This window comes from Centrocercus urophasianus, unplaced genomic scaffold, assembly GCF_019232065.1.
Source record: "Centrocercus urophasianus isolate 14NV4802_14NV808 unplaced genomic scaffold, USGS_Curo_1.0 seq_34, whole genome shotgun sequence".
Classification (NCBI taxonomy): Eukaryota; Metazoa; Chordata; class Aves; order Galliformes; family Phasianidae; genus Centrocercus; species Centrocercus urophasianus.
The window spans coordinates 3,637,101-3,647,689 of record NW_024884911.1 but is presented as its reverse complement, the minus strand read 5'-3'; the positions used below and the strand labels follow the sequence as shown (position 1 = coordinate 3,647,689).

Genomic DNA, 10,589 nt, shown 5'->3' with positions numbered 1-10,589 from the left:
GCCCGGCCCGGCCCGGCCCGGCCCGGCCCGGCCCGGCCCGGCCCGGCTCCGCCGCGCCCGCTGCCCGCCCGCAGAACGCAGCAGAAGCACCGGCCCTCGCCCCGCTCCGCCCACGGCCCCTCCGCGCCCTTCCTCAACATGGCGGCCGCGCGAGTCAGTTACCGCACGTCGTGACGTCATCGCGCGGCGCATCTCCGTCTCCATGGCAACTGGCGGGCGCGGAGCGGCTGCTCCGGTGGCCGGGATTCCCCCGCCGGCTTCGCCGCCATGTTCGCGGACGAGACGTCGCCCGGCGCCGCAGTACGATCGCTGTGGAGGAGCGCCCGGAACGCGCGCTGCGAGGCGGTGAGAGATGGAGGCGGCTCCGGCCACGCTCCGTGCTTTTATACGCCGGGAGGGGGGTGGCCGGGGAGGCCGGGCGCAGTGCTGGCGGTGGCGGCGGCTCCTTCCGCCCCGCACTGAGAGACGGCAGCTGTGAGGCCGTCCTGCAAAGGGGCCGGGCCGTGCGCGGAACGCTGCGCTGCACGGCTCAATGCTGGCGCTGCACAGCTCAATGCACTGCACGGCTCAGTGCACGGCTCAGTGCACAGCACTGCATAGCTCAGTGCCTGGCACTGCACAGCTTAATGCACTGCACTGCACAGCTCAATGTACTGCACTGCCCAGCACTGCACAGCTCAGTGCCCGGCCTGCCTGGTGCTCTGCCTTTATTGCGTGCCTATGGGGTGCTGGATCAGAGGGAAGGCTCCGCGCGTCACTCCAGGTCTGTTCGGCTCACAGAGTTTGTCTTCTTTTACCAGAAAAGCTGCCAGACTGGGGAAGTTGCAACAGCAGAGGTTGCGGTGCAGTTGCGGAGCAGCAGAGATGCTGCTGTGCAGACGGATCAGAGCGCAGTCCCAGACGTGCAGCAAGGAGCCTGTGTGGATGACAGCGGTGTGCTGGCATTCCTCCGGAGGGTGGAGGAGGTCGTTATCAAAGAGCTGAACAGGAACGTGACAAGTCGTGCCTTCGATGGCTTTGACGTGAACTGGACGGATCAGAACAGAACAGTAAGCTGGCAGTGCTCAGATCCTTGTCGTTACCTGGGACAGCTGCTCACGGTGGCTGTGACTCCTTACTTCTGTTCCTTACTGCCGTGACTAACCTTGCTGGATTCTAATCATTAGAAATTAGCAGGGTTTGGTGGATTTCCTGCAGCTCTGCCCTCTGCCTGTGCCCTGCTCCTGCCTGCTAAAACAGTTCTTCCTGCTGGTGGCTGTGTTGCAGCAGCTTTATGAGAAGGAAGCTGCTAGCAGTGCTGCCGTGTCCTCAGCATCCAGGAGCCCCTTCAGAGCCAGGCTGGCAGTCCAGGAACGGCTGAAGTCAGCGATTTGGCAGCTCTTCTAATTTAGGTTATATTTGTTCAGTGTATGGTGTTGGAGAGTGGGAGCAGGCTGTATCTTGTCAGTACACGTTGGTGCCCTCATTTCCAAACCGTTTCTTGTGAAGCTCAGTGGGTGCTGGGATGGTGCTGGAGGGCCGTGATAAACCCAGCAGTGCATCCCCTGCAGCTCATCATGCAGCCCCTGAGCTGTGCAGTCTGAGGGAGGTCATTATGAAGAGGCAGTTGGTTTGGTGGGATCACACCATTTTTAAATTTTATTTATTTTATTCCAGTAGGAATTCACCTTCTTTTTTCACATATGCCTATAAGGTACATTGACAGAGGGGAAGCCTGCAGTGAGGCCATTGTGATTGCACCAGGCCATGCACAGATCTCAGGTCTTCGTGTTCAGAAATGATCGCTTCAATGCTTGAATTTAATCTCTCCCAGGTGTTGTGTTTGCATACACTGTCATACCCAGAGGCTCAGGATCAACACCTACAGGTTACTGGTGTCTCATGGAATGCAACAGGATCTGTTGTAGCATGCTCGTATGGCCGGTGAGTACCCATGGCTTTGGGAGCACACCTGATGTTCAGGTGACATTTTGGGCTGACTTCAGTTTTACATACGTTCACTTTCTCTGTAGTAATAAACTATACAGAAATGAACCTTAGTTCTGTTCCAAAAAGATAAAAAAAAAAAAAGCCACATTCAAAGAAAACAAAACTCAGGGCAGACTCCAATTATGGCTTCCATGTTTTCTACTTTTTTTCCTTTTAAAGTGGCTAGACGTAGTCTTACAGAACCACTTCCCGATAGATTCTGCTTGAAAAAGAAACGCAAAGAGCAGGCACACTTGCAGATGTATGTGGGTGAGGCTTCAAAGGCTTTGTTCATTGCAGATCGTGTCATTTTGAGGAGGTCTCTTTCCACCCTGGATGAACCTGGCACCCCTTCTCACCTGGTGCCATGGATAACAAACATTGAAGAATCTCTGAAATGAGAGTGGGACAGTTCATCTAATCCAATGAACATCTGTAACAGCGTCTCCTTTCTCTGCCTTTATGTTGCCCTTACTCAGTTTTCTTTCTGTTATGGTTTCCTTGGATTAAAAGCCCTAGCAAAAAGTGCATCCGGCAGTAAACGTACAGGGAGAAGTAAAACCGGGCCAACCTGTACATCGCTTTTCCCTTCTGCTCTCCCAGTTCACAGCTATTTTCAGATTAGAATGTGGTTTCTACATCTGTGGTTACCTTCAGTAAATTCCCTTCTGTGAACTTATGCAGTCTGTCTTAAACTTTTAGCCTCTACCCCCTCCTTTAATAAGGAGTTTCGCAGCTCAGCTACGCACGCTATGAAAATGTCCTTTTGTTTGCTCAGTATCTCTTTTAATAATTAAGAACATCAGGGAAAGGCAGAAGTCAGGCTCAAACAATTGCTTCCTGTCCTGGCCCCTCTCTGTTCTGCCCTCAGCCATCTCTTGTAGTGAGGTTGGGCAGTGTGGTGCTGAGGATGGAAAATACAGAGGTACTGTGAGAAGGGCCTCTATCAGCACTTCCCATCATTACCCTCGTGTGTCTGAACAGCCCCTCACATATCACCCCAAAGTACCTTCCTTGTAGAAGCCTTTACCTTCAGAATATGTGCTGTGCCAGCTGGTTGCTGGGGGTAAGCATGCAGGTGTTTTGGTCTGTGCTGTGGGCAGGTGGCAGCAGTCAGTGTTTTGGGGGTGTTCTTCTCCTGTCTACAGAGGTTACAGTGTGGTAGGCACGCAGTGATAGAGTCAGAAGGAGGTAACAAAGAAAGCAGAGGGACAGCTGTCTTTTCTCAGACCCTGGTTCTTCAGGTCCTTGTTTGAGGAAACCTACCTTGCAGATCTGCCTGTTTGCAAATCAGCAGCACTTTGGTCTGCTGGGTTCACAGGAACTTTCTACAGGTGCTCTTTTGACGTTCCCAGCATCTGGATGGTTAATAGACTTGGCAAAAGGGAATGGTGTATGAGATTTCCTGGCAGGCCCTTTGTTCAGTCGCTGCACTGAAACATTCTGTGTATGTACCAACATGCAGAGAAGTTCTGCCACTTCACAATCCCTTGATCTCATTTTTCCTTCTGGCTACAAAGCAGCACACATATAAATGTTGACTGGGATGTACCAGAGCTCTGCATGAGCTGGGATTGTTGTGCATCAGGCACAGTATGGCGTAGCTTTCTCTTTGTTAGGTTGAATGATGGCAACTGGAGCACAGAGAAATCCTATGTCTGTACCTGGAATCTGGATAGAAGAAGGTTGGATCCACAACGTCCCGACCTTGTGGTGGATGCTCCCAGTTCTGTCATGTGCTTGGCCTTCCATCCCTCCCAGCCTTCACTGATAGCTGGTAGGTTAGATCTTATTTGAAACCTACCCCTTGTTCTTTAGCTTGGATCATTTTTCTCTCACCTCAGCCTGAGATTTCTTCCAAAAGTAATGGTATTGCAGCTCCACAACTGAACGAACTAACGCTCACCAAGACCGAGTGCATTGTTGATTCTGAACTAGAAATTGATGCTTACATTTTTCAGTGCCCATTGCACTGTTCACTGTGTGCACCTGGAAGTGTCATTGTCACCTGTTCCCTTGCAGCTGGTCTGTTCAGTGGGGAAGCGGTGGTGTGGGACACCAGCAAACCAGAAGACCCCTTGATGTGGCGGACAGGGATGACAGATGACACTCACACTGATCCAGTCTATCAGGTGAGAGCTTTCACAGTAAGCACAGCTGGGGGAGAAGAGAGTTCTTAGTGCTGGATTTCATCCCTTCGATTTTATCTCGTTAGCACTTCACCTGAAGCTCTCAGGCAAACTGCTCTATTTCAGCTGTTGTGCTCTCCTTTCATTTACCATTTTCCCCAGAACTAATACAGAACTGCCATGTGCTGAACTGGATGCTTTCCCTGTACAATAACTTCTTTCTCAGGATGAATGAGCAGGGCTGTTCCTATGCTGCAAGGGTTTACTGATGCAGATTAGGCCAACAATTAAGTAGTAAAGTATCACTGATGCTTAGGTGGAAGCTTAAAGTTTAAAGCTTAAAGAAGGGGCACAATGTCTCAGTGCCCTTTGGCTTCCTTGTGGGTGGTTTTTTTTTTTTGTTCCTCTGAGGCACTGTGACTTTGGGCAGTCTGTGTTTCGCATCTGAAAGTTAGGAAAATGCTTTCATTTACAGCACAGTGGAAATGCTATAAATACCAGAGCTCAAAAACAACAGCAGGCAAAACCTGGAAACCAGAATTCAGCCCTGAACACCAAAAGCTCGTTTCTCTCCTAGCACAACGTGTCTGTGTGCCTGCTGCTCATCTGGTCTGGCAGGATAACAGCCTGCAGGCTGCTGAGCATGTGGCAGCAGTGCTGACAGCCCCCTCACCCGGAGCTCGGCTCCTTTCTCCTTTGCAACAGGTTCACTGGCTGCCCGATGCCAAGCATGGAAACCACGTGGAGCTGCTGAGCGCATCGACGGATGGTAAGATCCTGGTGTGGAGGGGGGAGCGAGACGGGCGGCTGGCCGTGGCTGAAGGGTTTGCCCTGGTGGCTCAGCAGATCCCTCGCAGCACTCAGCTGAAGAAGGTGAGTTCATGAGTTTGTGTGACAGCTGTGCTCTGGCTCTGGAAACCGGGCAGCAGGCCAAGCCTGGCACAGGAGAAGCACCAGGAAAAGCTCCTTTTTGAACATCAAGAGTAACCCCTGATCCCAGCTCCCTCCCATAGTGAAAGTCAATCCATTCACAGCTGGCAGCAGCTGAGGTTTTGCCATGGTCTAAAGTTGCTGGGACCAAGAAGAGAACTTGCTTACAGCACTAGTAATTCACACTGTAGGTGGATGCTGCAGGGGTTGAAGAGCATCGTGGCTGGTACAGGCTGTGTGGAGAACAACTCCTCTGGTCTGTGACGAGCTGGCTGGCGCTGCTCTGACTGCATACCCACAGCAGAAGCCCCCACTGCTTACATCACGTGTTTGTTTTTCTCTCAGCTCGTGTGGGGAGAGGCGGCTGTAGGTGTGACATCGCTCTCTTTTTCACACTTCGATCCCCACGTGTTCATTGTTGGTGTGGAAGGCGGCTTCTCACTCAAGTGCTCCACTGCAGCAGACACCCCAGCTCCCCGCCGGACAGGAGGTTCTGTTCCCCTCAGAGCACCAGCTGAGCTCGCCTTCTCCCCGCACAGCGGGCCGGTGTACTCCGTCAGCTGCTCCCCCTTCCACAGGCAAGAGCTGCACACAGACACCAGTGCTGCACACTGGTCACAAGTTGTTACTTAGTTCTGAGTGCACATTTTTCAGACAATACTGGGGTTTTGTGCACGTACAAGTTCCAAACAAGTCTCACCCATTGGGAATCTAGCTAACTACTGAAGGACAACCACTGCCCATGGGCTGTGGTAAAGCTGCTCACTCAGATACGCTGTGTGTGGTCAGAACGCCAGTAAAACAAAATAGCATTTGCACCCAGCCCATGTAGAACGTTAGCACCTTCCTTAGGACAGCCTAGAATACTGAAGAGTAATTGGAAGTCTAAGGGAGACAGCTGAAAATGCAGTTATTCACTGAATTAATGCTGCCCATCATGTCTCACTAGCAGCTGCCTGAATTCCACCCCCTGCCCATGGGAGAGGCCCAGCACCATGAAACATGCTGACTGCCCGGGTTTGCATTTACTTTGTGTGAGACAAACTGCTAACAATGCCTGTCTCCAGATCAGTGGTTCTCAGGCATCTCTGGCCTACAACCCATCATACTCAGTGGGCAGCGTGAGCCCTCATTAAACTTAATTGAGAGCACTGACAAAGCTGTGCCTCTGCAGACTGCATCCCACAGTACAGCTTAGAAATTGCTGCTTTAGGAAATAAGACACTGTCAGAACAGGAGCAGCGTGCAGGATTGCGCTCCTTGAGGGAGTTTTGTTCTGTATCTTTAGCACTGAAGCCCAAAATATTGTTTCTTGCAACCCCCTCTACCCAGGAATCTCTTTCTGAGCTGTGGGACTGATGGACAAGTTCACCTGAGCTCCATGTTGCAGACACAACCCCTCATTTCTCTTCAGCTATCTACAAAATACCTCTTCTGTGTTCGCTGGTCTCCCATCCGACCTCTGGTCTTTGCAGTGGCTTCTGGGGAAGGCAAGTAACTGGAGCTGCCTCTTCTCAGGCTGAAAATTAAATTTGTTGCTGGCTATTAATTAATACCAGTCAGTTCTGATCGCTGTATCTCACAAGCAGAGAGCAATAACCATTGGTTCTGCAGAGCAATTAGTACAGCAGTCATTTTGAACTCAATATCAGTAGCAGTTATTTCCAATCCTACCTTTAAAGCTGTGGCTCCAGCAGTTCACAGGGGTACAACACAGCAGTTACTGAGGCTAAAGCTTATCTCCAGCTTCCTTGCCTGTGACATTTACTTCTAGAGCTAAGAGCAAGCAACAACTTAGAACATTTCCCAGATACATTTAGTGAAGGGAATGGAGATTTCCCAGAATCCTGCGAGTTGCCTTCAGGTGACAGCAGAATAAATGTAGGCTGTCTTACAGTGGTGTCACCTGTCACAGTCTAGACCCCATCTGAAAAAAGAGCATCTGTGAAGTGCCAGACTGAGTGGGTAACATTCTGCATGTAAGGTCTGTTCCTGTAAGCTGTGTTTCTGTTTTATAGGAGATGTGCACCTGTTTGACTTTGAGAAGAGCTCCCAGAAGCCTGCTGTTTCCATAAAGCAGGCTGTGGATGAATGCCCCGTGTACTGTTTAGAATTTAACGCCAAGCAAACTCAGCTCCTGGCAGCAGGGGATGCTGCTGGAACAGTCAAAGTCTGGCAGCTGAGTTCTGACTTCACCGAGCAGCAGCCCAGGGAAATGAATCACCTGGAGCAGCTGGCAAGTGAGCTCACAGACTGAGACAGCAGCCATGGGGAGCTCCTCACTGCTCTGACTCTGGGCAAAGCTGCCCGTTCAGCCCACAGCTGTGACTACAGCTGGAGTTTCATCCATGTGACACAGCTGCATTTAACCATTAAACACGAGATGATGTGGTTCGACCAGTAACTTTTATTGAAGCACACTGCAATATGTTTGTCTTCCCTAAGAGTTTTAAGCTAAGCAGTTTAAGGTTACATCATAAAGTAACATTGATTACTGTAGAGCACAAAGAGAGACACATGCAGAGCTTATAGTCAGCAAACGTGAGCATGTTCTTTGTATCTTTTGGTACTAGTGTTTTGTATCAATTCACAAAGAGTGAACGTGTAAACTCTATGTAGTCATAGGCAGAAGGAAGTTCTCTGCCCTTGCCATCCATGTAGGGCTTCATGTGAGAAATGCAGTAGTCGGCTTGTTCCCGGGTCAGGTTCTGAAAGATAAAGACAGCAAAGGTGGAGCCGGGCGCTGTGGGGCTGCAGGTGGGCACTGAGCACAGCACTGCTCCCCCCAGGGGTACAGCTGGGAGCAGAAGCACCAGAACTGCGCCTGGTGTGGAAAGGAGCTGTTTGCACTTTGGTTCAAGGGTGGGAGGTCTGACCTGCAGCTTCCCATCACAGAGAAGACAGAACAGGTAACAAATATGAGGAAGAAGAGCAGCCTCTGTTTTTCTGCCAACCGATTCAGACAGGAAAAACTTGCTCTCTTGGCAGGGCAGTGGGAGGGAGGTCGTGTTCTCGGTATTTAAGCACAGACTCAAGTTTCTCTTTCAAATCACTGCTTGGAGAAACACCTCCCTCCACTCTCCCAAATGATTATAGGAAAGCATGAGTTTCTGAGGAGAGAGACAGTGAATGCAGCCCTTCCTGGGCCTTGGAGCAGCTCTTGCTTTACTCGAGTAAATCCTTTGGCAGTTAAGTTAATCCTCCGCTTTAGGGCCAGAAAGCAGATGGGCAGAGCTGTAACTACGATTTCTTTATTTGCTGCAGGGGTTGCCTCTGCAGGTTCAGAACTGGCTTAACTACAGCAACGTGAACTTCCAAGTCATTAGTGCTGTTTATGTTAACAGCCTATGAACAAAACACCTCCCTCTGTTCCTTTCTAGAGGGCCGCAAACGGCACTGACCTGGTAGAGCTCCTCCTTGGTCACGTAAGGCTTCCCCTCCGAGCTGAGGGCACGGAAAGCACTCTCAATCTCCTCGCTGGATTTCACGTTCTCCGTTTCCCTGCTGATCATGAAGGCCATGTACTCCTGCAGTGAGACGTGGCCGTCCCTGCCAATGAAACAGGCAGCATGTGAGCACTGCTGTCCCTTCGTACCACGGTGCGCTTCCTCCTGAGAGAAGGGCTCTGACTGCTCTGGGAGCAGTGAAAACCTCAGCGCAGGAGGCCGCACCAACACCAGGCTGCTGTCCACGTGGAGTGTCTTCTTGATGGATGTCATTCTTGCCTTTGTGAGAATATTTTTCACATGAATTACTGTGAAAACAGGGAAGCAAAGCTCTCGGCCTCTAAGAGGCTTTCCAGCTAACCCCCCAGAAAGGTACTGATAAAATACTTGGCTACAGAAAAGCAGAAGGTCTGATGCACGTACCTGTTGGGATCAACAGTGTCAAGAATAGACTCAAATTCAGGGTCAGGCTCTCCTTCCTCAACCATGGGCAGGTCGTAGCCAAGGGAGCGCAAGCAAGACTTAAACTCCTGGTGATTAAGACGTCCAGATTTGTCCTTGTCAAAGTGCCTAAAAGCACAAAACCAAAACCCACATTACTAAGCGTTGAGATGCTGAGTATCTCATTCAAATTTACACAGTGGGCTGAAAATGAGCACCTTACAGCCAGTCCACCGTTCTGGAGAAGCGAGCTTGAATTAACGGGCATTTCCTACATAACAGTGTAAACAAATTCTTCACTTTACTTAAAAAAAAAAAACACCAAAGAAGGGCTGTATTCCCAGCTGGAACTCACTCTTGGTTCTACACAACTGTGCCCACAAGTGAGCATGCCCACGAAAAGCTCTCATGGCTGCGGTGCACCCAGCCAGCAGTGGGTGTGCCTGGAGGCTCTGCCATCTGGCAGAGATCAGAGCAGCTCAGCACAAAACTGGGCAGACAATAAAGGAGCTACAAACAGAACAGCCAGAGAATCCTGTGAACAGGAGCCATCCACGTGCCAGAAATATCTCCCAAGTATTCCACTGGCATTCTTTCCCTGCAACTCACTTGAACATCATGCTGAACTCCTTCAGGGCCTCCTCTGTGACTCCAGTTGTGTTTCTGAAAGAGAAGCAGCAAAATTACTGAACAGTTCCTAAACTGCAGAACTCCGATGGAGTCCATCTGCCCCAAACCAGCAGCCTGCACCAGCTGAGGACAAGTGAGCAGACAATACATCACATCCTCACAGCTCAAAGGAATAAATCAGCTCCTCCAAGACATCACTGCTAATGGCCAACAGGAACTATTCCAAACCATGCTAACTGCATCCTTCTGAAAGGAGCTGAGAAACGCTGGAGGTTAAGGAGCTCTACGCTGCAGAACGCAGGAGAGACTCATCAGCACTGCCTGCACAAGGTTTGCTTTCAGACAGACAGCAGTGTGTTACTGTTCACCTCCCCCCAGGCCAGGCAGTACCGAGCTTGAATCTGCTGCTCCAGGTTGTGCTGCATTCTCATTCCCAGCTGGTCAAGCTGGTCCCACTGCTGTGCCAGCCCCACGGTGCTGTGCTCTGTGTATTTGTTGTCCAAGATAAGTGCCTCTTCCATGGCTGCTCCGAGGTCCTCAATCTTCTTCAGCTGGCTCCTCATAGCCCGGATCTCCTGGTGTTTGCGCTGATAGGATGAGAGAGGAGGAGAAAATCAAGGAGTTCAAAAACCAGAACAACAACAACCAGCCTTAAAACGAACATTCATTTAGGAAGAAAAAGGAAAACTGCATTGGGGTATTGTTTAATGCCCTGGGATATAAGCAGACATCAGATAAAGGTTTCTTCAGTATTCAAAACATACAAAAATCAATTAAGATTTTACCATGTAATTGCATGCACTTTCATTCCCACCCCATGTTTCTGAGTTACCACTTGGGGAAGGTGCTTTACAGACAGGTGAGCATTGCTTACTTTAGTAGCTTCCAGCTGGGATTCCAGTGTTCCCGACTCCTCCACCATACAGGACCTAGGTACAGAATTACAGTGAGACACAGCACTTCTCCCATAAAAAATGGCAGGTGGGGCTTGAAATTAACAGTCCTTCCTTACAAAGCCTTACAGCAGTATTGTTCTGCAAATATT

General features: G+C 50.2%; 2 protein-coding genes across 4 annotated transcripts in view; one reads left to right on the top strand and one right to left on the bottom strand.

Annotated features, from left to right (window-relative positions):
* The first annotated feature begins 138 nt into the window (after nt 1-138).
* On the top strand, nt 139-7,431 carry DYNC2I2 (dynein 2 intermediate chain 2). Its single transcript, XM_042830934.1, is given in 11 exon segments — nt 139-164; nt 166-251; nt 254-345; nt 801-1,049; nt 1,814-1,923; nt 3,588-3,745; nt 3,991-4,100; nt 4,803-4,970; nt 5,373-5,605; nt 6,360-6,517; nt 7,046-7,431. Coding segments are annotated over 11 exon segments (1,629 nt in total). The 3' UTR covers nt 7,285-7,431.
* Nucleotides 7,415-10,589, bottom strand: part of SPTAN1 (spectrin alpha, non-erythrocytic 1) — a 46,142-nt gene continuing 42,967 nt past the window's right edge. For all 3 annotated transcript variants that reach the window (XM_042830931.1, XM_042830932.1, XM_042830933.1), the window contains 6 exons: nt 10,419-10,473; nt 9,935-10,131; nt 9,524-9,577; nt 8,897-9,043; nt 8,429-8,576; nt 7,415-7,735 (listed from right to left, as the gene is read on the bottom strand). In XM_042830931.1, the coding sequence (XP_042686865.1) occupies nt 7,610-7,735; nt 8,429-8,576; nt 8,897-9,043; nt 9,524-9,577; nt 9,935-10,131; nt 10,419-10,473 (727 nt within the window). In that variant the 3' untranslated portion in view covers nt 7,415-7,609. The remainder of the gene's footprint in view (nt 7,736-8,428; nt 8,577-8,896; nt 9,044-9,523; nt 9,578-9,934; nt 10,132-10,418; nt 10,474-10,589) is intronic.